This window comes from Macaca thibetana, chromosome 3, assembly GCF_024542745.1.
Source record: "Macaca thibetana thibetana isolate TM-01 chromosome 3, ASM2454274v1, whole genome shotgun sequence".
NCBI lineage: Eukaryota > Metazoa > Chordata > Mammalia > Primates > Cercopithecidae > Macaca > Macaca thibetana.
This window is the reverse complement of record NC_065580.1, coordinates 61,296,836-61,324,742: the sequence shown is the minus strand read 5'-3', so window position 1 is coordinate 61,324,742 and position 27,907 is coordinate 61,296,836. Positions and strand designations below refer to the sequence as shown.

The window sequence follows — 27,907 nt, the reverse complement described above, 5'->3', positions numbered from 1 at the left end:
CATCAACTGATTCCTATCTCTAATTTCTAGGCATTTCTTTATACATGTATAATCTTCATGTGTATACACAAGTTACTCTTTTTCCTCCCCCTTCCTTGATTATTGCCACCTTTCAATTTTTAGATTAATTTGTCAAAAGGTGCAAAAAGAGAGGAAGTCTTAAAGGTCTGTCTCTTGAGAGATGATTTTATGATAAAACAGAGTATCAAGGAATTGTATGAGAATGTGTTCTGTGCCCTTGTTGCTTAGACGAACTAATTCTGAGAAAAACTGGATTCTTTTGACCCTTACAATGTGATAGCTGGCCCTCCCACAGTTATAAGGACACGTTTGGGGTGTTTTATGTGTCTCGTGAATGGCCTCTACACTCAACCTCTTTTCCTCATACACTGAGTGATAATACACAGTGCAGGCAGGTTAATGTTCTTTTCTCAAGTTCATATCACTCCTTGTTGACAAAACTTTCATCTCCTTCCATTTTCATCGAAGTTTAATTTGAACTTCCAAGTCTGATAGTCCCTTCACACATTTCTAGCCCAATGTATCTGTCCTGTCGTTTCTGTCACTTCCATCACTATACATACAACTGTTCTCTGACAAGGCCCCAACTTTCCCACCTTTGCATGTTTTCCTCACACATTCGCTTTCCAAGTCTCCAACTTTGGGCCAGATTAAATCTATTTCCATTGGAAATACTTTTCTGAATCACTGTACAAATTCACAAACAATGATTTAGAACAAAATATTGCATCTAAGTTGAAGGAAAAAAACATGATATGTTTTTATTTCATGAATGAGATACAAAATTTTCATCTGGTGATTTCTCTCTTCTTAAGTCTTGATCCAAGTACTGTATTTTGAAATGTAATCAATTATTTTAATAGGATACTTTCTTTTTTTAGAGAATAATTTACTTTTATGGAGATAAATGAGTTGATAAATGTGTTATAGTCCACTTAACTCAGTTAACCATGTTTCTGTCAGTCACAAAACACTGCCTGGGCTATACCATTCATCTGGTGGCCACTTGCTTTATTAAACTTTAATCTCTAGAAGGAAATAAAGCAGTCTTGGTATATCAGTTTTGTAGGGACAGAGACAGCAAACATTGTATATGACAGCACCATTGACTAGGAATGTTGATAAAGATCTTATCTGGCTGTATGTTGAAAAATTAACTTGGCTTGAGATGGATATAATTAAGTATAGCTATGTTTTTCTATAGAACAGATTATAGCTATTAATAACAACCAAAGACTTACAGGCCAACAAAACACATAGTAGATATGCCAATTTTAAGACTTCTATTTTCTTCCTCATGGGTTTCCATACTATATTTATGATATATTAGATGTAACCCAAGCTTATAGAGTGACACTTTAGCAGTTGTATGATATAACGTTATCGGTTTTAATTAGAAGTTTCTCTTAGCAATAAATGCTGATGGGGCAATAAAAATGTCCTAATTTCCCTTGAGAAGAATTTGTAGGAGACAATCTTCAGTGCTCAGTAATTCTGCTGTACATTTTGTAAATGGCAAGTGAATCAGGAAATGTCATCTTGCTGTCAGAGTGATTGCACTACTTATTTTAATTTTAATCTCTGCCTGCACTTAAAGGAAGTTACCTATAAAGTGAATATAGAAATTTTCATTAAATCTATATAACATTTTATTTCCCTGACCTTTTCCCATAAGGAACGTCTGTGAATTACTTAATGACTGGAAAGGTTTGGGAATTAGAGGTAACAAGCATCCATTCATTTTGCTATCTTTATTATATCATTAAATTTTAGCAAATAAACCCTTGAGTTTTTTTCCTTTTCAGAGAGTGAAATTTTAATATTTAGAGTCATAAGAATGAAATTTTGAAATTTCATGGTTTTCCCTATTCTATATTGTCTATAAAAATACATAATGACATTGGGATAGCCATTCCCAAAACTGGGGCTACATGAGGCTTAAGTGATTCAAAAGATCTACACATCCCTAAATCTAAAAGCTGAAATTATTAAAAATTAATTAATTAAAGGATCTACACATGCCTAGAAATACTCAAAAGCCTAGATACACACACCTTTCCCTGCACATCACTAAAATTTGGGCTAGCTATTAAAAGTGGATGCCGAAGGTGACCAAGTGGGTTACATTAAACAAGTATTGCTTTTGGAAAGTAGTTAGATTGGGCATTTTAAAGGTAACGTAGACCCACTGTTCACAAGTTTCCTTCTATATTCAAAGCATAGCAAAGATCATGTGGCTCCATAGCACATGTGGATATGGAATAGTTATGTCCTACATTTGAGTATTAGCATGAGAGTAGGAGAATTACACATATGCAGCTGTGTTATTGGAAAGTGCATAAAATTCTGAACTCCTTTAACAATTCTGATATGTATTTTATTATTTTATTATTAATTGGCAATTTCAAAATAAGTAAGATACCTGCCTAACAGCTTTTTATTTTGGGCGGTCATTAAGACAAGTTTTGATGGCCAGCTTGTCTGACATTCTTTGTGTCTAAAACATTCTGAATTTGGCCTAAGATTTTCAGCGGAACTCTCCTCTGCTTTGGACATCCACCATAAGACTAGAGTAGCACCGTGGCTCTTGTTAACTACCAAACTCAAGACACAGTTCCTGTTGCACCTAATAACAAACTTCCAAATAATGTGGAATAGCCACAGTAAATAAACTTGAAATAAATACTATGACTTAGTTTTACTATTGGTTATGAACTAATGAGCTGAGCAGACAATTTCTGTTAGTGCAGTAAAGGAATCTGAATTTGCCTATGAGTAGACACTAGAGAACTTGCCCAAGGATTGGAGTTTTAAAATAGTGGATATTTGTCCCTCAAAAGAATATATTTTAGATGACTTTATGCATTGTTCAATAGTAATGATAATGGCCAGGTGTGGTGGCTCATGCCTGTAACCCCAACACTTTGGGAGTCTGGAGGCAGGCAGATTGCCTGGGCAACGTAGTGTAAACCCTGTCTCTACTAAAATACAAGCATTAGCTGGGCGTGGTGGCATGTGACTATGGTCCCAGCTACTTCAGGGGCTGAGGTGGGAGGATCGATCAAGCCCAGGGGATTGAGGCTGTGATGAGCCATGATTGAAACCACTGCACTCCAGCCTGGGGGATAGAGTGAGACCTTGTCTCCAAAAAAAAAAAAAAAAAAAAAAAAAAGAAAAGAAAAGAAAAAAAACAAGGTAATGATAATAGTAACTCTTCCGTTTGTATTTTAATAGTATGTCCATTTTATAGAAAGTACTTTAACATGATATATATTACATTAAGGAAGTGTATCTAAATGGTATTATATATTTACTTTGTTTAAACATACCCCTAATGTTCTTCAATTTTTTGTTAAAATTCAAAATACTTTAATTTTCTGGAAATATAGTAGGGGGACATGACATTCCTTCCTTGCCTCATTTATGGGTTCATTCAGGAGCTTATTTTCCACTTGTCTCTTCTGATTTTCTACAATGTAGACAGCTAGATGACTCTGGATGGCAAGACCAAAATTAAGTACTGTATTTGCTGAATGCATTTTCTTGTGAAAATAATGTCTTTTCCTTCCCATGAGGAAGATCTTTCGATTTTCCCATGAACTTGATGTGTCTTTTTTTTTAAGTTATGTTTCATTTTTGTTTGTTTGTGTTTATGCTTCTCTTGTTTCTATTGCAGTTTGGCCTTGGTATTACCAACCTACAGTTTTTACTATATAAAAGCCAAACTAGAAGAGACAATAACTCAGGCCAGATGTAAGTACTGTGAAAGTGACTTCAGGGTCCATTTGTTATCTCCTAGTACCAGATGTTTAAATACGTCTAGATTTTGGAATACCCAAGGCTTATTAAATATTTTAGTAGGTGTTATTACCAAATCTACAGCAATGATTCTAACCCATTCCAAACATGCAAGGAACAAGAAATATTCTACATGGATAGAATATGAGCAGGTACTCCAGTCTCACTGGCAGTCCCCACCGCCCTTCCCTGCCTTGCTATGTGCTCATAGAATCATTGCAGTGCTGTGTCCTGTTGCTGTCGTTTTAAGGGTCTGCTAGCTGGAGCAAAATGTTTCACATGCTACTTATCAACATAGTCTCTACTCTCATGGCACTGTGCTAGTAAAGCTTTTCCTTTTCTTTCCTTTTATTTCCTTCTGGTTATTTATTTATTTATTTATTTTGCATTTGGCCAGAATAATATTGTGCTTCACATCTTCTACTTCTTCTACTTTGAATAAATTAATTGCACTGGTCTTTGGCTTTGGTTTGGCAATTAACTTTCTTTTCGTAATCCAAATTAATGTCTCAGTAATGCAAATGGATTAATTTTTTTAAGCCTCATTTGGAATGTAGAGTAATTAATACTAGCGCATACTTCAAGTTATTGTTTATTTTGTTTTGGGTGACTAGATTTTGTAAAGTAAAATGACCATCATATCCGTTGCACATTGCCAATTATTGCTAACAACCTTAAATTTTTCTGTGAGGATGAAGTAAAAAACAAAACAATACCAAAAATATACATATATGTTTTAAATCTGATCTTAAAGTAAGCTACAGTTTCTTTCATTTCTCTGTCAGTTCTTTTTTGCCCTCAGCAGGCCTGGTGTTCATAGTGTATTTCCACTTTCACTTGATAGATAGATATGATGGTCTTTTCACAGCCAGCAATTCTGCATGAGCTAGTTCTTCAATTGATAAATAAGGGGATAACTAGTGAGTTTTTTATTGGTAAATGCTTATGTTTATATTATGTTTATAGCCTGACGTCATTGGTATTACACCTGCATTAATCACTTTGCAAAACAGACCCTTGAAATAACCACAGTACAGAGAGGGTAATCTAGTAATAATTGACAGGACATACTATCCAGTCTTCAAAATATGTCTTTTTTCCCCCAGACTACAGCTGTACATAAATGAACCTTTGATCTATGCACAATATTTTTATTCAAGAAAGTCATTGAATAAAATATTGTTTGTGACCCCCTTTGCTTTACCCTCTTTTTTTTTTGTTTCCCTGCTTTCTCTTTCTGATGGATTTTCACAGCAAAAAAGGGCAAAATGAAGGGCAAGTATTTTCTTGTTGCTCAATTTCTTTCTGTTTAGTACACTTGACATTTCCACTGATATTTTCCTTCCTATTGGATATTATCCTCTGTGCTTCTCATTTACTAAATTTTCCTTCATGATCACTCAAAACTTAGCAGCAAAAAAATGGTAGAAAGAATATGCTGTATTTTCATATGCAACCTGGTTCACACTCAAGTTTTTTCTTGGACTTAAGGAGTTTTGTTGTGTAGCCTTCCACTTACTAATTCATACCTAATATGAGGAATGTTATTAATTCACTAAAGGCATTAATGAGTTTTTTTAACATTGTTTTCTGTATCATAATATTGGTAAACTGTTTATATAAATAATTGGTCTTTAAAATACCTCTGGCATAACATTCATATCAATCACTTTTTAAAAGATATTTGGTTATAGTAGGGTTAGATCAGAAAATTATAGACATAGCATTTTCTTTAAAATAACTATGGGGATCCATGTTATAAAATTAATCCATATTATAATGTTATTGGGAAGCATTGAGGACATTTATATTCATTGATATGTTTCAATTTTAGGATGTAAGTACTCTATTTTCAATTTTTTTTATTAATCTTTCTCATGCCTTATTATTATAGAATCTCTGGATATATACTCTGAATTATCTATCTAATCCTGTAACATTTTCTTTGCAGATTCGGAAACCCTGAAGCCAGATCATTTTGAAGAATCTGGCTATACATTCATAGCACCAAGGTTGGTTTTGTTGTATTTTTGATACATCTTGTATCAGTAGCTAGGCCTTCAGCAATAGTTCAGAATTGGGTCAAGACTGCTCTGGATTAATTCCATATCACATTATGGAATCAAAGGAAATAATTACTTTAAAACTGAAACAAAATCTTATTTATTCATTTCTTTACTCATTCAAATACGGGAGGCCGAGGCTGGTGGCTCACAAGGTCAAAAGATCAAGACCATCTGGCCAACATGGTGAAGCCCCATGTCCACTGAAAATACAAAAATTAGCTGGGCGTGGTGGCACGTGCCTGTAGTCCCAGCTACTTGGGAGGCTGAGGCAGGAGAATGACTTGAACCCAGGAGGCGGAGGTTGCAGTGAGCCGAGATCGTGCCACTGCACTCTTGCCTGGCAACAGAGCGAGATTCCATCTCAAAAAAAAAAAAAAAAGGCAATTACTAAGCAATGTAGACTCTGGGATACAATGGGAATAAGATGGATATAGGCTTTGCTCTTGTAGAACAACCAGTGCATCCAACAATAATAGAAAATTGTGTATTTGCACCTGTGAATATATGTATATATACACACACACACAAATATACATATATAAATACACATATATGTACCAATATTTATGTGTATCTTTACACATATGGATAGAATGAACATAATAATGGATTTTTTTAATGGTCTAATTCAACTATCTGGGAGAAATTGTTAACAGTGGCATTGCTTTACATAGTGTTTTAGATGCACCTCATTTCTTCCTACCCAAGTTTACTTCTCTCATATAATCCCCCTTCTTTATCACATATGTACATCTTTTTCCCCATCTTGATTTTCTGTAATTATTTGAAACTATTCAATAATCGAAAGATGTTCTTTATTTTACTTTCTTTCCTCAGTTTTTGACTCCTGCTCCATGGCAGACACATATAATATTCAAATATAATTCCCATTAATCTGGGAACAATTTACATGGAAGCTTGGATTATTAATTTTTCACTTTTCTTAAATTACTCCAAAAACCCAAAGATGCATATAAATTGTTCTGAGTTACCTTTTAATTCCTGCAAAGGGATATTTCTGGATTCCGTTTCTACTTTAACATAGGGAATATGGGTTTTTTGAGAAATCTGTGTTAACAAAGCATATTCTTGGCTTTATGAGTGCCCCTATCCTTGAGAAACTTATCTTGCTTGAATGTCCTTTAGTGTGTGACACTGGTGATTGTGCTGTCCTTTGACACTCCATGCTTTCTCTTGCTTGATGACATACTATTCTGATTTTCTTACTCCCTCTCCGGGTGCATATTCACTGTCTCTTTCATGGGTTTCATTTCTTCTGCTGATCACTCATATGAGAGGGCTGCAAAGGGTGCTAGCCCAGGCTCCCTTTTTATCTGCGACTGCATTCAGACCACAAGCCACCCATCTGTTCCCTGCCTACAGGTTAGGTTCATAACTCCCAAAGCTATATGATGGCCATAAACATCTAGAGACAAAGACATATGTGTTTCATTAATATTTCATTAAGTTATTGAATCCTATATTGTATCTATTTTCAGACTTTATATATTTCAACATGAGACATTCATATCTCATGGAAACCAGACAAGAATAACTCTTCAATGTGCTTCAGATTTAGCATCTTATAAATAATTGTTTCCTTTGGAAAGTTCTACCTGTATTGCCTCAGAGGAGAAAATGCCATCCTCCCAAATGAGCAATCTTGAAACCTGTTAGTTGTCCTTCCCTGGTTCCTTTCTCTTGTGTCTCACTTCTAATCAATCACCACATCTTGCCCATTCTGTCTTATGAGTATCCAGTATATCTGTTCATCTCAGCTGCCTCTGCCCTAATCCAGGCCTCTGCCTTCTCTCATCTAAACTACTACATTTGCCTCTTACTTGATCTCCCTACTTTCATATTTACCCCATATTTCTTAATGCTGTCTCTGTTCTGTAACCAGAGAGAGTTTCTAAAATGTGAAAAGAAAAATTATTTTTCTCATCTTCTAAATACAGGCCAGTGGTTCTATATTATCTTTATGATTATCTGTGCTTTATATTATAGCTTTCAAATGCTCTTCCACCAAGTCCTGGTGTACCAGTGTGGTCCCTCACACTCTAAACTGGGGACCATCTACATCCTGTAGATCAGCTATCAATTTTAAACATAAAGTTTTATTGGAGCACAGTGATGCTTATTTGTTTCTGGAATGTCTTTGGCTGCTTTCTCTACAAACACAGGGTTGAGTAGTTGTGGCATAGACTTTATGGGCCACAAAAGCCTAAATCACTTGCTCCATGGCCCTGTCAGGGAAAGTTTCCCTACCTCTACTCTAAATTTCAGGCATACTAACCTCTTTCAGTTCCTAAATGCACTGTTTTCTTTTTTTTCTTTTCTTTTCTTTGTTTCTTCTTTCTTTCTTCCTTTCTTTCTATCTTTTTTGTTTGTTTGTTTTGTTTTTTTGTTTTTGTTTTTGTTTTTTTTTTGCTTGGTTTCGGTTTTACCTTCTTTCTTCCCTTTTGGGCTACACACACATATATATGCATCCCACTCCCTCCGAAATCCAAACTTTAAAGTTCCTTGATGTGGGGATTTCTTTCCTTTCTTCACTGGTGTACACATCCTTCCTGCTTCATAGAATTCTCAATTTCTCTTGGAGAGCACTGGCCACATTTTATTTACTTTCTTCAACAGACCATGACTGTCTATTTGACTTAACATTCAGTTACATTCAATGTAACATTCAGTACATTGAATCCATTGCTGGCACACAGTAGGTGCTGTATAAATACCTGGTGACTGGAGAATCTGTAAACATATAAAGAATATTCTTAAAAATTATATCACTAATAATACCTGCAATCTTATTAGTAGTTTTTGAACGCAAGTCACTTAATTAATTTCAAGTTACTTTGAATTACTGAGAGCAACTTTAACCCACTTTAACTAGAAAGAATTTTCTCAGTATTAAGGAGAACATTAGCTAGGAAAAAAACCAGGTCCTGCAGAATATTAACATAACAAAAAATTTAAGAAGGGATTGAATTAGGCCTGCTACGTTGGCAAGACTCTCCATCTCAGGTCTGTATTGTTCTCTACAGTTTCTTCCCTTGTCTCTCCCAGTTATTAAGTAACAGATTATGCACGTTGGTTTTCTCAGCTTCACTATAAGACAAGGTGGAAACTAGGGTAGAATCCAGATAAATAAAGTATTCAATTCTAATTCCTAATTCATAGGCAATGGATTTTGTTTAATCCAGCAGGTATTAGTGTAGCAACAATTTCTGTAGTCAGTGTCACATTTCACATTTTTTCAACAATTCAAAGTTTTAAAATATATTTACATATATGTACAACTATCACTAGAGTTAATTTTAGAACATTTTCATCATTATAAAGAGAAGTTAATTCTCTGACCTTAACTGTTACCTACCCATCCTTCCTCCAACCCTCCCCAGACCCACGCAACCACTAATCTATTTTCTGTCTCTTACAGCTATATGCTTGTTCTAGACACATCCTATAAATGGAACAATATAATACATGACCATTTGCATCTGCCTTGTCTCATGTAGCATGATGTTTTCAAGGTTCATCCATGTTGTAGCACGTATCAGTACTTTTTTATAGCTGAGTGATATCAATACAGCTGACTAGAAGACTGGAATTTACTTATGTGTTTAGGGGAGGAGAAAATACTTGAGAAGGAAGAGTATTTGGCATGTGGGACACGCCAATGAATGTCCACTTCAGTTAATGTATGTTAAGCCCTTTATGTGCTTGATTATACATCTATAATATATATAAATATATAACATATATGCAATATATATTATATATAAATTATATATATTATATTATATATAATATATAAATTATATATTATATATTATATATAAAAATTATATATTATATATAAAAATTATATATTATATATATGTGCTGTTGTGAACAGTGTGTGTATATATGCATATACACTTTTTTAAAAATTTTACTTTAAGTTCTGGGATACATGCGCACAATGTGCAGATTTGTTACGTAGGTATACATGTACCATAGTGGTTTCTGTACCTATCAACAAGTCATCTAGGTTTTAAGCCCCACATGCATTAGAAATTTGTCCTAATGCTGTCCCTCTCCTTGGCCTCCAACAGGCCCCAGTGTGTGACGTTCCCCTCCTGTGTCCATGTGTTCTCATTGTTCAACTCCCACTTGTGTTAGTTTGCTGAGAATGATGGCTTCCAGCTTCATCCATGTCCCTGCAAAGGACATGAACTCATCCTTACTATGACTGCATATTATTCCATGGTGTATCTGTGCCATATTTTCTTTATCCAGTCTATATCATTGATCGGCATTTGGGTTGGTTCCAAGTCTTTGCTATTCTGAACCACGCTGCAATAAACATATGTATGCACATGTCTTCATAGTAGAACGATTTATAATCCTTTGGGTATATAGCCAGTAGTGGGATTGCTGGGCCAAATGGTATTTCTGGTTCTAGATCCTTGAGGAATCGCCACACTGTCTTCCACAATGGTTGAACCAATTTACACTCTCACCAACAATGTAAAAGTGTTCATATTACACCACGTCCTCTCCAGCATCTGTGGTTTCCTGACTTTTCAATGATCACCATTCTAACTGGCGTGAGATGGTATCTCATTGTGGTTTTGATTTGCATTTCTCTAATGACCAGTGATGATGAGCTTTTTTCATATGTTTGTTGGCTGCATAAATGTCTTATTTTGAGAAATGTCTGTTCATATCCTTCGCCCACTTTTTGATGGGGTTGTTTGTTTTTTTCTTGGAAATTTAAGTTCTTTGTAGATTCCGGATATTAGCCTTTTGTCAGATGAATAGATTGTACAACTTTTCTCCCATTCTGTAGGTTGCCTGTTCACTCTGATAATAGTTTCTTTTGCTGTGCAGAAGCTCTTTAGTTTAATTAGATCCCATTTGTCAATTTTGGCTTTTGTTGCCATTGCTTTGAGTGTTTTAGTCATGAAGTCTTTGCCCATGCCTATGTCCTGAATGGTATTATAGCCTGGATTTTCTTCTAGGGTTTTTATGGTTTTAGGTCTTACATTTAAGTCTTTAATCCATCTTGAGTTAATTTTTGTATAAAGTGTAGGGAAGGGGGTCCAGCTTCTGTTTTCTGCATGTGACTAGCCAGTTTTCCCAGCACCATTTATTAAATAGGGAATCTTTTCCCCATTGCTTGTTTTTATCAGGTTTGTCAAAGATCAGATGGTTGTAGATGTGTGGTGTTATTTCTGAGACCTCTGTTCTGTTCCAGTGGTTTATATGTTTTTGTACCAGTATCATGCTGTTTTGGTTACTGTAGCCTTGTAATCCAACAGGTAAACAGAACCAATGACAAAAACAACATGATTACCTCATTCAATGCAGAAAAGGCCTTCAATGAAATTCAACACCCCTTCATGCTAAAAACTCATAATAAACTAGGTATTGATGGAACATATCTCAAAATAATAAGAGCTATTTATGACAAACCCACAGCCAATATCATACCAAATGGGCAAAAGCTGGAAGCATTCCCTTTGAAAAAGGCACAAGAAAAGGATGCACTCTCTCACCACTCCTATTCCAACATAGTATTGGAAGTTCTGGCCAGGGCAGTCAGGCAAGAGAAAGAAATAAAGGTATTCAAATAGGAAGAGAGGAAGTCAAATTGTCTCTGTTTGCTGATGACATGATTGTATATTTAGAAAACCCTATTGTCTCTTCCCAAAATCTCCTTAAGCTGATAAGCAACTTCAGCAAAGTCTCAGGATACAAAATCAAAAAAAAAATCACAAGCATTCCTTCTTTTTTTTTTTTTTTTTTTGAAACAGAGTCTCACTTTTGTTTCTCAGGCTGGAGTGCAATGGCGCGATCTCAGCTCACTGCAACCTCCACCTTCTGGGTTCAAGCGATTCATCTGCCTCAGCCTTCCGAATAGCTGAGATTATAGGTGCCCACCACCATGCCTGGCTAATTTTTTGTATTTTTAGTAGAGATGAGGTTTCACTATCTTGTCCAGACTGGCCTTGAATTCCTGACCTCGTGATCTGCCTGCCTTGGTCTCCCAAGGTACTGGGATTACAGGCACGAGCCATGGTGCCCGGCCACAAGCATTCCTGTACACCAATAATAGATAAACAGAGAGCCAAATCATGAATGAACTCCCATTCCCAGTTGCTACAAAGAGAATAAAATACCTAGGAATACAACTTACAAGGGATGTGTGTGAAGGACCTCTTCATGGAGAACTACAAAACACTGCTCAAAGAAATAAGATAAGATGAGGGGGGAGGGGGGAGGGATTGCATTGGGAGTTATACCTGATGTAAATGACGAGTTGATGGGTGCTGACGAGTTGATGGGTGCAGCACACCAACATGGCACAAGTATACATATGTAACAAACCTGCACGTTATGCACATGTACCCTAGAACTTAAAGTATAATAATAATAATAAATAAATAAATAAATAAGACACAAACAAATGGAAAAACATTCCATGCTCATGGATAGGAATAATCAATATCATGAAAATTGCCTTACTGCCCAAAGTAATTTATAGATTCAGTGCTATCCCCATCAAACTACCACTGACTTTCTTCACAGAATTAGAAAAAACTAAATTTCATATGGAACCAAAAAAGAGCCCAGATAGCCAAGACAATCTAAGCAAAAAGAACAAAGCTAGAGGCATCATGCTACCCAATTTCAGAATTATAAATTTTATTGAAGTTTTCCCCTTGAGTGCATGTCTTTTAATATTATATGTGATAAAACTAGAAGTGCTACTGTATCCCAGAGTAACTTGGATGTCTCAAAAAGTACAGAATTTGTATGATTATGTTAGGAAGGGAACAAGGTGCTTTCTGCATTTTTTTAATGTAACATTACTTGAAAGAACAAATTACAGAACTATGGTTATTCAGACTTGGATGCTCAGCAGATATTTTCTCAAAAATAAATCAGATGAGCTTTTTACGTTGAAGAAAACAACTAAGAGTATTTGCTGCCAGTGACAGAAACTGAGCTTTCAAACAAAAATTAGAATTTTGGGAAAGTTGTATACGCTACTATGTACAGGATACCTTCCCAATACTTAATAATGAGTGTAATTTGTCAATATTGTATAATGTATCATTATTTGGAAGTTGTACACAACTCATTTTGTAAATAACCAGTTTATGATTTTACAAAATCACAGATGCTTAAAAGATTAAAGTGTAAGAAAGAATATGGAATTTTAATGTAACAGAAGACAAAAAAAAAAACTATTAATGTTGTTTCACATTCCATGTTACAACTACCCATTAATAAATTACAAATAAACAAGTTTGAGTATGTTATCAAAAAAAGAACAGCCACAATATCCGGAAAAAAACAAGCCTCTCGTCTCTGTGAGGACAAATTTTCTTTACGTACCAAAACAAAATCTTGCAATTGATTGCAGAGACATACTTGTCTTCTCTTGTCAGGAATTAAAGATAATTTGCAAATATGTAAAACACTGCCACTTTTTAAAATCTTTTTTTAAATATTGGTAATATTTTATTAAAATATGTTAACATGTAATGAACTTTAAGATTTCTAGTTTTTTTTATTTTCTGGGTTACTTTATTTTTTATTTATTTTTTATTTTTTTATTTTGAGACAATCATAGATTCACATGCAGTTGCAAGAAATAATACAGACAGAACCTATATACCCTTTACTCAGTTTCCTCCAATGGCAACATCTTGCATAAGTTTAACACAGTGTCACAACCAGGAAACTGACATAAATACAATCCACTAATGTTATTCAAATTTCACTAGCTTTATATCCACTCAATTGCGTTTGGGTATGTATGAAACTCCACGCAGTTTTTTAAAATTTTACTTTAAGTTCTGGGATACGTGTGCGGAACATGCAGGTTTGTTATATTGGTATATATGTGCCATGGTGGTTTGCTGCACCTATCAACTTGTCATCTAGGTTTTAAGCCTCGCATACATTAGGTTTTTGTCCTAATGCTCTCCCACCCCTTGCTCCCATGCCCCAAGATTTCTGTTTTAATTGCTATATGAGACTCCTAAATCTGTGATATACAATGATAATAGTATAGTAGCTACACCAAAACCTAATATTTATTGAGCACCTACTGTCCAAAGGCCAAATGTTTAATTCACATTGCCTATAATCACCACTTACTGGCAAAGTATTGGTCCATTATAGAAGTGAGGAAATGGAAGTTACAAGAAGCTCAACGGTTTGCAAAGTCTTATAGCTAATAAAAAAAAAAAGAGTTTTCACTACGTTTAATTACCCTGTAAAGTTTCGATTTTAATACCTAATATCTCAAAATGTTTTTTTTTTTTCAGGGATTACTGCAATGACCTGAAAATATCGGATAATAACACTGAATTTCTTTTAAATTTCAATGAGTTTATTGATAGAAAAACTCCAAACAATCCATCATGTAAGTATGCATTAATTCAAAATGATTGCTTGAGTGTGGTTTTATTGGTTTATAGTATATCATAGGATATGATAGTCATATTACTTTATGTTGTGCTGGTTGTTTATTTACTTTATAACTTTCTAATAGTAAAAGTAACAATTTGATCCTTAATTTTGCAAACTAAAGAAATGTTATTTCATTATTTAGTTACATCAAATTTTCAAAACAAGGTAATAGATTCTTTCAAATGGTTAAACATAAATATGGCACGCTCATGTTAGCGCCTCTCAAATTTCGGAAATTTAATTTTGAATGATCTTTTGAAGATTTTTTATAGCATTTTGCCTGCTATATAGAGAAAAACATACATTTTTATAAATTTATATCCTTCAAATAATATAATGAGTTTTAATATGGGTAGAATAAAAACCAAAGTATAAATAAAGATATATCACTTAATGGTTTTCTTCCTTCCTGACATTCTATTTTCATCACAAGTTAACTTTATGTCTTAAAAAATTATGCTTCTGCAATTTTTCATTTATGCGGTAAATCAAGTTAAAATAGACAACAGAAAATTAGTAATTATTTTTTAACCATTATATTTGTCTTTCAGGTAAATTTGCATCATTCATACTCTAAGCTTAATAGAAAATTATGGATACTTGGCTTTTAAATCATTAGAAAATCTAAATCTTTTTTTTTTTTTTTTTTTTTTTTTTTGAGACAGAGTCTCGCTCTGTCACCCAGGCTGGAGTGCAGTGGCTGGATCTCAGCTCACTGCAAGCTCCGCCTCCCGGGTTTATGCTATTCTCCTGCCTCAGCCTCCTGAGTAGCTGGGACTACAGGCGCCCGCCAAGTCACCCGGCTAGTTTTTTTTTTTTTTTGTATTTTTTTTTTTTTTTTAGTAGAGATGGGGTTTCACCGTGTTGGCCAGGATGGTCTCAATCTCCTGACCTCGTGATCCGCCCGTCTGGGCCTCCCAAAGTGCTGGGATTACAGGCTTGAGCCACCGCGCCTGGCCTATCTAAATCTTTTTTTCTCCTAAAAAATATTTATTATAAAAGCACTACCAGAACAAATACTGTACAAATGGGAAATAAGAGGAAAACCAAATTCATGGCAAAATTTATCTTCATAAATAAAATTTGGAAAAAGAATAAGTACACATATTTGACTTTTTTGGTTCTCTTTCAAAGAGGAGTCTCTTTGTTCTTCTCTCCCCCTCCCTCCTTTTCCTTCTCCTCCTCCCTTTTTTTTTTTTTTTTTTTTTTTTCAGTTATTTATCTTTCTACCAGGAAGGGTCAAACAAAGCACTTTATCAGTTATCAAAAAGGCAGAGAAAGCTGCCCTTAACTTCAATTTATTGCATATGAGAAAAAATAACTTTCTAGCTCCTTCACTTTAGCACAAATTAGTTAGTGGCTTCAGTGAGCCACTCTGAAAACCTGTCATGGGAGCCGAAGTCTACATTGATCATGTCTTAACATGATGATTCCAAACCTTTCTACTCAGTACAAGCTCACTGAGACTGAGCTAGTGCCTTCGAAATGTTATTTTATGTCATTGTTTATTTCCTATTAACGAGTACTAGGCATTTCCTAGAGAACTGTAATAAGATTGTTGATTATTCCTTTAATTGGATACCAAAGTTATGAAACACTCATATTCCTTGCAAAAAGAGTTTATCAGAAATGTTTTTCTTAACATACAACTTTTCAGAACACCGTGAAAATTGGAATCACTCCTTTTTATTCCAAAATAATTGGAATCACTTATTTTAATCCAATTTTTATATCTATATCTATTTATTTTGTTTTACCTAAAGGGATTGGAGGCAATTAGAACATTGACTTTCCAAATGAACTGTTTTTTTAATGATTCAGTTTCTAAAATAATATAGTTAAAAAAAAGAGTGTCTAGAATGAATTAAAATTTACTCCAAAATAGGGATTAAATTGATCCTTTAATCCTGGGTGTAAGGCATATTAACTTAAAATAATTAAAAGCAACAAAAATGTTTCCAGCCTATCTCACCACCACCTTGTATCGTAATAGGATGTTAAGAACATATATTCTTTATTTGAAAAGAGTCAAATTTTATCATAAATGTGAAATTTCAGAGGGTACCTGTTAGGTTATTTCAGAGCTTAATGGGTTGAGAGGAACAAGGAGAATGGGAAGAAGGCAGAGGTTTTTGTTTAAGAATATGTAATAATTGACCTTTGATCCTCATCATCTGTTTCCTCAATTATCTTTAAACTTGGGCTAATATGCACTTCAGTTGTTCAAGAAATGACAACCTATTATCTACTTTGGTATTGGTTCTGTGACCAATACCAGTAGATTTCAAAATCATTCTTGGGATTGTACTGCTCTGTGATACTCATTCCATTCCTTGCTCCTCAGTGGGTGGCAATGAATTTTTCATAGTCTTATTTACTCCAAGATTATCCTATGTTTTGATATTTGTGATAGAAAAGAATGAAAATAGCTTTTCTTATAACAATGAAAGTGAAAGTAGACAGTAACTTTTTGTTGAATGTTTTTACTTGATAATTTCAGAGGTAGTTCTGTTTCTATATATATACATTTTATATACATATATAAAATTTGATGTGTGTGTATATATTAAATTGTCACAAAATTATAGTGGTTGGGAATCACCATGCTACCATACAGAAATAAACAAAAACACAAAAGAAAGACGATTTCCTGTTTCTTAACATAGCTTATTTCATATTTTGATAAAGTTTACAAAATAATTTGTCTCATTTAGAATTGATTTTTCTGCTACTAAATCCATTCATTTCCTGGAAAATGTGAGGCAAGATAAACAATATAAAAATTACAAAGAAAATGAATATGGAATATATTTTAAAATTCATAGAAATATCTACTCTAAATTGCTTTTGAAAATAGAAAATATATTTTTCATTATGATCATAATTTTAGAACTGTGAGTGTAACTGATGATCTCCTTTTTCTGTTTTAGGTAACACAGATTTGATTAATAGAGTCTTGCTTGATGCAGGCTTTACAAATGAACTTGTCCAAAATTACTGGAGTAAGCAGAAAAATATGTAAGTATTTGTTCTTATTAATAAAAGTATATATCTGCATTTCAGTTTCGTTTCTCCTGTGGAAGTTGGGTATGAGTCTCAAAAATTTACAGTTCATTAGTAATATTTGATAATTATTTCTCAAGAAAATCACTGTACAGTTGTTGACAACTTGCATTTTCACTTGTGGGTGTTTTTCAGTACTAGTGTCTACCATTACTCAGCTTTTCATGCACATACACTTCAGGGTGAATAAACCAAATTAAATTGGCATGATTGTGTGTTTCTGTTTGTGCTGAAGTAGGATTTCTAGTCAGTGTTTATTTGGACTTCTAATAGCACTACCATACATCCAGTCAAGAAAATCTAAATATGATTCTTATTTATAATCTCTTGTCCACCCCATTTTCAGTCTAAATATTTCTCCTAGCAATGTTTTCTTCTCTACCTCATAATCAAGGCCCTAAGATCCCATTTCTAAGAAATCACAGCAACTGATTTTTCTGCCTTTAACGTTCTCCATTCCTCCACACGCAGCTCCTAGTCAATTCTCCATACAATTCATATTTACCAGAATCTAACTCCTAAAATGCAGTTCTAAGTTCAAGATACAGGTGAAGCTCTCTGACATGGAATTCAAAATCATTCATTAGCTGACCATTGAGAAACTTGTACTTGAAACTTTACCTCTTACTGTTTCTCTCCTTTTGTCTTATGTTTTTTTCTATACCAAACAACAGCCATCTCTGGTAGCTTTCCCTTATACATACTTTCCTCTCTACAAGTGATACCTTCCTGCTGTCTGTGTCATTGCTGTCAATTCATATTCCGTGTTCAAAATGCACCTCAGTCATTATTTTCCTATGAGATGTCTTCCTTAAACAGCTTTCAAGTAACAAATTTCATACATAATTTAAATTATTAAAACATTGTTGTGCATCTATTGATATATTTACTTCCTTTACTTTAGAAACTTACTTCTCTTTGTATCACCAACACCTAACTTTGTATCTTAGAATATGTTCAATAGAACATTTCCTTCTTTTGTCTTCTGTTCCAGCAAGGGAGTGAAAGCACGATTTGTTGTGACTGATGGTGGGATTACCAGAGTTTATCCCAAAGAGTAAGTCAAATAACATCTGTAAAAACAAGTACATTACAAAAGACTGCACCAAGGATTTGTACATTACAGCATAAGGAAGCTATTCTTCAAATAAACTGATTGTCGTTAGATTACATTGGAGCCATTGTTTACAGTATTTACATTATTAAAAGATTTTATTTCTCTGAAAAATGACATTATAAAATTCTGGAATGCTTGCTAAATATATTTATTACCAAATTTAAGAGACATTTAAAGAGATTTTTCTCTTTGTAGATATGAGCTAAACCAGCGAAATGAGCACAATGATTATAGCCTATCAGCAATATTTATGTAGCACTTCATGGTCTTTCACTCTTCTTTGATGCATCTTGTCTCTATTATCTTCATAACAGTTCATGAAGTAGGTTGAGTAGTCACCAATGCTTACTAACATTAATTGACCTATTAACTTACTTGTCCTACTACCTGACTAGTAAACAATGGAGTAAAACTAGGAGTTAGCTTTTTCTGATTCTTAATTTAGTGCTATGCTGATGCATTGCTCAGTAATGAGTATCAGTTATGCTATCAATTACCACTAACTTCTTTAGACATACCTGAAATGTAGGCGTATCTGTAAAGCTCAGCAAGTCCACATAGGATAAAGTAGGTTATCAGATAGATTAAAGAATACAAATGATGAGCCATTTCCTCCTTAGGGCTGGAGAAAATTGGCAAGAAAACCCAGAGACATATGAGGACAGCTTCTATAAAAGGAGCCTAGATAATGATAACTATGTTTTCACTGCTCCCTACTTTAACAGTAAGTATTGCTTTGGAATTCAGCTTTTCTCAATCTTCTTAAAAATAAATTATTGCTACTATCTGCTTTCCCCCAAAGTCACTACATTTTATGTCAACTACTCAGAATAGTCATCATTAAAAATAGAGTATTTGCAAGGCATTAGGAAAATAGAAAAGAAACATCATTTAGTTGAAGAGGCAAAATACATACACAGCAGTCTTCCAATAATTTAGAGATAGCATATCTGTCAGGCATGCATAAGAAGTAGAAACACATGTAGATAATCCCTCATATTACAACTGAAAATGTATTGAAAAACATTTAAGGAATTAAATAAAGTAGAGTAATTTCATTGACTAATTACATTTTATCAGTATTAATTATATAATTATACAATTAATAGCTTATCTTTTAAAATATTTTGAGTTATTTCCCAAAAACCTTGTAATTTAATCCCTGAACGTCTTTGCACATAGGTACTATTTACCTTTATTTTCATAAATGGGGAAACAAGTTCAGAGAATTTCAAAGTTTTGCCAGTGACATATATCTTAGACAAAGTCAGTTTTATGTATCCAAAATCAATCTTTCCACTTCACTTCAGCAGAACTCCCTAATATTTTAACAATTGTTGTGAAAGCAGATGTAACCAAGCTAATTAATGCCCCCGAATCAATGAATACAAACCAATTCATGGATATACCAGTTAGCCTAGTATATACAAAGGAAGAAGGGAGGAAGGAGAGCACAAACATTTTTATAGTTTATAGATGCTAGAATTTTTAAGCAAAATACTATCCATCTGTATCTAACGACAGAAAATCAATATTATTAATCAATACATCTTGATAGGTGTTTATTTATTTATTTTTTAGAAAGTGGACCTGGTGCCTATGAATCGGGCATTATGGTAAGCAAAGCTGTAGAAATATATATTCAAGGGAAACTTCTTAAACCTGCAGGTAAGGATACATATTAATTACAAAAACACAACCAAAATTAAATGTTACTTGGCATTTATGTTATAAACTGGCAGTGTTTATCAAGGTCATCAGAAGGTCTCAAACAACAAAGGCACGCATACTTAAAAAATTAAATAAAATGTAACTAGTTACCTATGAAGTTGGGATAAAATCACATTGATACTACATAGATTTGAGAAATTTTCAAAACTGTGTGTATGTTTATAGTCTGAGACAAATTTATGGAATCAGTTTAGTATAATAATAAAAATTTTTAATGTTGGATTAGCAACCCCACTCCAGAAGTCTCTCTTAATACTTTAAAATACATACAAAGTTATATGGCCAAGGAGTTACATATTTGTACAAAAAAGTTAAGTTTCCAGCCCTGAGGGAAAAGATAAATATGGCATAATTATACTATATTCTCCTAGGTGTCTGTTAAAGTGAATTAAGTAGGGCTCAGTTAAAAACTTGCTATAAAATATATAGAAAAACGACTTTTTGGAAAAACAGGCAAGTAAACAAACATAGTAGAAGTGAGCATCAATGAGGATCGGAAGTGGGCTAGAGGGAGTGCATACAATAAGGTTAAAGCTATTAGATTTTTTGATTGTATGATTCAGTGTTTGAAGTTATAAAGGAGAGTATTTTGAGCCTTCCTTCTCCTGAGGGCAGCTTTACCCCATCAGTGGATCTATTACATTAATTCACTCCATCACTTACTAACTCATCCACCTATTCCTTCATTCACTCAATTGCTCATTTAATTACTAAATCAGTTATTCTCTCAGCCATTCATTTATTCACCCACTCTCCTACTAACCCACCTACTCATCCATTCATCTGTTCACTCTTTCAGCAAAGATTTATTAAGCACCTACTGCAAGCACTGGTGGAGTTAGGGAAACCTCTTAAAATATACCGTTTGAATGACCTCAAGTTTATGAGGCTCTCCTGACACTAATGTTTTTTATTTAGCTTATTGTATTAGTTAATTGGTCAGGTTGTGGCTAATGAATACACTCTTTGTGAATATAAATAACAATTTATGTAATAGTTTAAGAGCTATTAGCATTATTTCTTAAGAACAAAAGACTAAAACTTCTGTAATAAACTATAATCTGATACTTGCTATCAAAATAATTAAACTGTCATATTGCAAAGGTTGTATTACAGGTAATTATGCCTTTGAATTAATTCAAATTAATTTTCCAGTTGTTGGAATTAAAATCGATGTAAATTCCTGGATAGAGAATTTCACCAAAACCTCAATCAGAGATCCGGTAAGATAGTTTAAAAAAATTCTTATGATATATTTAATGTTTTCAAAATTCAGTAGAAAAAAAATAAGGTCTTTATACAAATAAACATAAGGCAAATACGTTCTCAGTACCACTACACTGAAGCAGAATTCTGAATTCCTATTTTTTCAAAGCTTTTTGTTTAAATTAGTCAATATGTAATAAAAGTATTTCAAGGTTACAACATGCAATGCTAGTTTATATATTGACTGACATTTTCTAATTTTAAAGATAAAACTTCTGTTTCTTATGGACTAGACTGTTTAATCTCATTTTTCTCCTGGATAAATTATTCTAGAATTTCTAATTATAACATAGTAATAATGTAATTAAAATACAACTGCTAAAAAAATGTAATAATCGGTTTTTTGTCTTTCAGTGTGCTGGTCCAGTTTGTGACTGCAAAAGAAACAGTGATGTAAGAAAACTGTTTAAAATCACTTTTGAGTACAATATTTCCCTGTGTTACTCTTGCTAAGACTAGAATGATGACAAAAAATATGCAGGAATTTTTAATCAAAGGCTAAAAAATTCTACGGAAATGTGAAATAATATATTCATTTGAATTTTTTTTTTTTTTTTTTTTTTTTTTTTTTTTTTTTTTTTGAGACGGAGTCTCGCTCTGTCGCCCGGGCTGGAGTGCAGTGGCTTCATTTGAATTTATATGCTTTTGATTTTGAACGTGAAATGCTTGAATTTTTAAAAATATGTATATGTCCTTGGAAGGTTAAAAAAGTAGTCATGTCAATGTGATGGTTCTCTTCGGTCTCAACGGTGTTACATTCTTTTGCACATATTTATGTTTAGCTCTATTTCTGGATAGGAAGTTTCTAACCAAAGCATCTCTATTCGTTATCAATGCAGTTTTCTCTCACCTATCACACTTTCTCTAAATTTGTTCACAGTGTATTATATAGTTATAGGAAAATTTTTTTTAACTAAACCCAGAAGTATTTCAGTTTATTATAAAGTTCTAGTTACATGGATTGAGTTTTAAGTTGTCTTGTATTACTTTCACATCTGTTTGAGAAATTGGAAAAGGAAATGTGAACTTTGTTCAAAAGTTGAAGATGCTCTAATTCTAAAAATTGAGTAACAATGATGAAACGATATTTTCTTCCAGTCCTCTTATGTGTGTCTGCATATCTCCAAGGGAAACAGGCGGTTTATATCATCTTTATCACTCCTACTCGTGTGGAATTATGAGCCAATAATTTCAATGATTTTTGTAACTTATCTATTTGACATAGACTATGCAGTAGCTGTTTTAAGAGCAAAAAATTTAGTAATAAGCTGCTTCAACATTAGGAAAATGCAATGCATTACATCCTCAACTTTGAAAACAATGTTTTTATTTGTGATTTTATTAAATACAAATTATATTGATTTTCATACATTAAAACATGCTTTAAACTAGGTAGGAATTTATCCTATGTTTCAGGGTGAATTAAGTATTTTCTTAACCATGGACATTTTTTGTTTTGCATTTTGCTTTTAAATCTCCAATTATCCAACTACATATTTTCAATCTGAAAATATGAAATAATTATAGTCTTACAGTACTGACGTGTTTTAAGTCTGTGAAACAGGATAACTAAAATGATATTTTTTAAAATATCTTTTTGTTGAAATCCTAAGTATGTGTTTAAATCAGTTATTCATTATTAAATAATTATCCACTTTTCTGGATCATTTAGATGACACGAAAGTGGTAAAAAGATTATTTCGAATTTGCTTTTATGATTTGTTCAGACTGAATTGACAGTCTCAAATGGATGGTTGGTGTTGGATTATCAAGCGTGATGGTTTGATATAAATCAATGCAGGCCTTTATTTCACCAGAATTTCATGAACATATACGTTCAAGAGAAGATAGTCATTTAAAATTTTCTATTTTTTATTGCTCTAATCATGTACGTATAATGGGGTAGAGACAATACAACCTCCAAACCTTTCTAAAAATGTGTTAACTGTTCATTTTATTTTGGTAGGTAATGGATTGTGTAATTCTGGATGACGGTGGGTTTCTTTTGATGGCAAATCATGATGATTATACTAATCAGGTATGTGCCTGAAATAAGAGAGAATTAGGCTTTCCAAAGTGTGTTTCCCTGATCAACATTACAAAACCTCTTTCAGTGTTTTAGAAATTGATGAGATGTTTTGTTTCTATCATAAAATAATTTGTAAAATGCTTAATATTATGTAAACCATTAAGAAAGGCGTGCTAAGTCTAGCTTTTATGTTATTTGATTTTACATTTTAGTACTGGTATCATTAAAACATACAGTTCAGAATTTTAGCATGATATGACCTTTTTAATCTTTCAGATATTTAGAAAATTTTCACTTCAAAATTTGTCAGTTGATGATATCTAATTTAATATATAGCTGGTTAAAACTGATGTGATTTCTAGTCTCAAATCTGCAAATTAGCAGCACATAGGCTATTTACCTCATACAAGATTTTTAACAAATTTGAATTCGATGCCAACTAATTTCGCTTCTGAATCTGTATTCCTGGCTTCTCTTTTTTGGAAAAAGCAAAAGAGATCTCAACACTGGGCTTTTTTTGTTTTCTGGATGACAGTGTTTATGGGCTGAAGCTGATTAACTCGTGATTGCCCCTTTAGATGGGACTTGTTCCAGTTCATCACAGTCCTTACAAGTTCTTTTTCTAGGCCAGCCTGCTCTCTCATTTATGCTACTTTTCCATTCCCCAGGGGGGCATTTGATCTTTTTTTTTATTGTATATGTTTAAGATGTACAACAAAATGTTTTGATTTGCATAGTTAAGTGATTACTGAAGTCAAGCCAATTAACATATCCATCATCTCAGGTTGTTAACCTTTTTTGCAGTATGGTAAGAAGACTTAAAATCTACTCTCATCAAATTTCTGGTAGACAAAACAGTATTATTAACTACAGTCCTCTGTTGTATATTGAATCTCTAGGCTGATGCATTCTACATAACTGCTTCTTTGTACCCTTTGACTTACACCTCTTCATTCCCCACCCCTGTTTTATTCATCTGGGAGGCATTTGATTGTGATTTAGTGCTTAGTAATGTGTGTCCATTCCTTCCACAAATAAAACATCACACAGCCCCACTGAGTAATGAGAACACTTACTCTCATTTTAATTTGTTCACAGTGTCATATACAGTTTCTCATTTGCTTTTGTTTTTAAGCTCCTCAGTTGTAGTTCAGTTTCTCTGTATTATTTCTTTTCACTGTAGTGGTGATTCCAATGTTCATTTTTGACTTACATTTTAAGTACACATTGCTTTATGATTTTTTTCTTCACCAGATTGGAAGATTTTTTGGAGAGATTGATCCCAGCTTGATGAGACACCTGGTTAATATATCAGTTTATGCTTTTAACAAATCTTATGATTATCAGTCAGTATGCGAGCCTGGTGCTGCACCAAAACAAGGAGCAGGACATCGCTCAGCATATGTGGTCAGTAATATCCACAGTCTAATCAATTCTTCTCAAGAGGATACTCAAGTGTCCTCAGTATCAAGTAGACTACTGAAATGACTTTATTATTTTATTTTATAGCCATCAATAGCAGACATATTACAAATTGGCTGGTGGGCCACTGCTGCTGCCTGGTAGGTCAAAATTTTAGTTTTATTGGTAATGAAAGAAGTTGTAAAATAGAAAAGCATCTGATGAAAATATGGATTTAGGGGACACTCAAATTTTTTATTAAGGGAGTTAAGGTTTTTTCATTCTCTGCATCACTTATTGGTAATAGTGATATTTTTTCCTAAGTGAGCACTATAAAATTACCATTATTCAGTTTCTCATATGAAAACAATGTTATGTGGATGTAAACTTCAACCTCTTTAGAGTCTTCTTTCCTCTACACATCTATTGAAATTCTTTTCATTTGTATTAAGTATTTTTAAAGTATTACACCAATTTTAGGTGTATTGATCTGTAAGAAGTTACAATTTAATTGTCTTTAGTATCCAAGTTGGATGTCTGCATGCATCAAATTCATGGCATGATGGCAACCTTCTACCTCTTTACTATTGATACAAGTACTGGTATCGTTTTAGGGGCATCATGTTGCTGAAATGGATCTAATTGTTTCTTTTCACCGATTCTACCTTCCAAACCTCCCCCATCCCTCACCTGTAGACCCTACAACCTATGAAAATAAGACATTCAAATGGTCAATTGTGGCACTGTGGAAAGTCTGGAAGATCACATTTCTTATTGTTTAGTTGTAACTAAGCCTGTTACGTCTGGGATCCATGATCTCCCTCTTCCTTCTCTCCCCTCTAATTTTTTTTTTTTTTTTTTTTTTTTTTGGTATCATCACACTGTATTGTTAGCCCTATTCCACATAGATTAATGTACAATATTCATTTGATGTTGAGGTTTGCCCAGCTAAAATTAAGTGATATCATTAAAGCAGCAAAGAAGATTTTAGGATTTTAAAATTTTGAGATTTTTTGAAAGATTTAGAAAATTCTGTTTTATTCTGAAAAATGGTATTTTCTGATGTGATTTTATATATTAATTTCAGTAGGCTTTTAAAATTTCATCATGACCCTGAAATACTTTCTTTATCCTATATCCCCTCCCACCCCCACTTGTTTTAAACTAAATTCAGTTCTAGAAATTTGGCTCAGTTGTCAGTTACTATAAAACTGAAATGTGCCATATCTCTCTATATAATATGTATATTTTGTTTCATGAAAGTTACATTACATATTTACAAATATTTTCTGTATTACAAAGTAAATAGTTAACAAATTCAAACCCATGGTATAAACAGTGTTGTTTCTTTGTTGGGGGCGGGGGGAATTCAAAAAACAAATGGTTTTAAAAGCTAAAATAAGGAGATGTAATGAATGTAAAAACCTATGCGCTGAAACACTGACATTCTCCTTAGAGTGAACACTTCTGCTTGATAACATTGCCTATTAGGCTTCTTAACACACTGTGTCTCACTTGGTCCAGAACAAGATCTGAATACTTCTGATTTCATGACTTGACACATTCAAGAAAGGTTACAATGTGTTATATAATTTTAAAAATACTTAAATAAAAACACTCCTAGACTTTCCTTCCCAAAAAGATAAAGGGAAACGGTATGTGTATGTGTGCATGTAAAAACACATTTTTCCCTAGATTTTTATTATTATTTTTTTTTTGAAAAATTCAGGTCTATTCTACAGCAGTTTCTCTTGAGTTTGACCTTTCCACGACTCCTTGAGGCAGGTATGTAAATGCTCAGACCTTGTCACTGTCATAACAATAAAAATTATTTGGGGGGATATGCTTGAGTTCAGCAAATTCAGAGAATATTTGTGTGAGAAAGAGAAAACAGATCACCCATCTCATAATTTTAGATCTAGAAACTTTTTGTCCAACCTTTCCTAATGTCTTAGAAATTACTTAGGTCACATTGGCCTTGATCTCATAGCCATCATGTATTTAAATTAATTTATTCTATTGATATTTATCAGGCATCTATTACGGGCTGCCACGATATTACACAGCAGTAAACAAGCCAGTCCAGGCCTCCTGGTCTTAGACATTTATTTTGCTCTGTGAGAAGTGAAGACTCCAGGGGACTGACTACAGTGGCCCCTTCTAATGGTGTTCTTTGTTTTTACCCCCCTCTCCCCACCCAAGTTGAGATGGAGGATGATGACTTTACAGCCTCCCTGTCAAAGCAGAGCTGCATTACTGAACAAACCCAGTATTTCTTCGATAACGATAGTAAATCATTCAGTGGTGTATTAGACTGTGGAAACTGTTCCAGGTAATTTCTTTCTTTATTTCTGGAGTCGTCCTATTTCATTAAGAAATTGTATATACTGTTATAATCATTACAGAAAAAACTGAAAATTGTGTTGGAGCCAGAGATGTGAGTAATTGTTTTAAGTTGAAAATGTCAGAGATCTTTAGTTTCTCTGTAGGCTTTTAAAATTTATAATTTTTAAAATTCTAACATTGATAAGCTGTTATTTCTTCAACTATAATAATAATTACATGATCAAGATAATTACTTTCTCTTTAGGCAGAACACAGAGAAATTTGATATTTTTTTAACTTTTTTCCTAAAATAACCCATATTAAAAATTTCTAATATAAAGTTATAAAATTAAATATATTAGTAATTCTAAATAATTCTAAGCCAAATATGAATTATTTTTCTATATGGTAACTAAACAGATTTACAAAAAAAAGTCTTGTTTTGTTTTGTTTTTACTTCTAGTCTTCTCTGACTTGAAGAACTGAATGTTATCTTTATTTGAATTTGAAGGAACTGGGAAAAAATACAATTTTCTTAGGTCATGGTTAATGTTTAGTCAGTATCCATAAAATATCTTTTAAAATGTTGGGAAGAGATGGAGAATTTAATTTTATTGT

At 33.3% G+C, this 27,907-nt stretch overlaps 1 protein-coding gene across 8 annotated transcripts in view; it reads left to right on the top strand.

Moving 5' to 3' along the window:
* CACNA2D1 (calcium voltage-gated channel auxiliary subunit alpha2delta 1) overlaps positions 1-27,907 on the top strand; it is a 501,837-nt gene that overhangs the window by 458,680 nt on the left and 15,250 nt on the right. For 5 of the 8 annotated variants that reach the window (XM_050782805.1, XM_050782801.1, XM_050782804.1 and 2 more), the window contains 15 exons: positions 3,698-3,774; positions 5,074-5,094; positions 5,771-5,831; positions 14,213-14,310; positions 17,288-17,375; positions 18,415-18,477; positions 19,158-19,261; positions 20,119-20,205; positions 21,424-21,491; positions 21,889-21,927; positions 23,501-23,572; positions 24,818-24,970; positions 25,073-25,125; positions 26,694-26,749; positions 27,167-27,296. In XM_050782805.1, coding sequence (XP_050638762.1) covers positions 3,698-3,774; positions 5,074-5,094; positions 5,771-5,831; positions 14,213-14,310; positions 17,288-17,375; positions 18,415-18,477; positions 19,158-19,261; positions 20,119-20,205; positions 21,424-21,491; positions 21,889-21,927; positions 23,501-23,572; positions 24,818-24,970; positions 25,073-25,125; positions 26,694-26,749; positions 27,167-27,296 — 1,170 coding nt within the window. The remainder of the gene's footprint in view (positions 1-3,697; positions 3,775-5,073; positions 5,095-5,770; positions 5,832-14,212; positions 14,311-17,287; positions 17,376-18,414; positions 18,478-19,157; positions 19,262-20,118; positions 20,206-21,423; positions 21,492-21,888; positions 21,928-23,500; positions 23,573-24,817; positions 24,971-25,072; positions 25,126-26,693; positions 26,750-27,166; positions 27,297-27,907) is intronic. The other 3 variants (XM_050782803.1, XM_050782809.1, XM_050782806.1) reach the window with 1 other exon arrangement.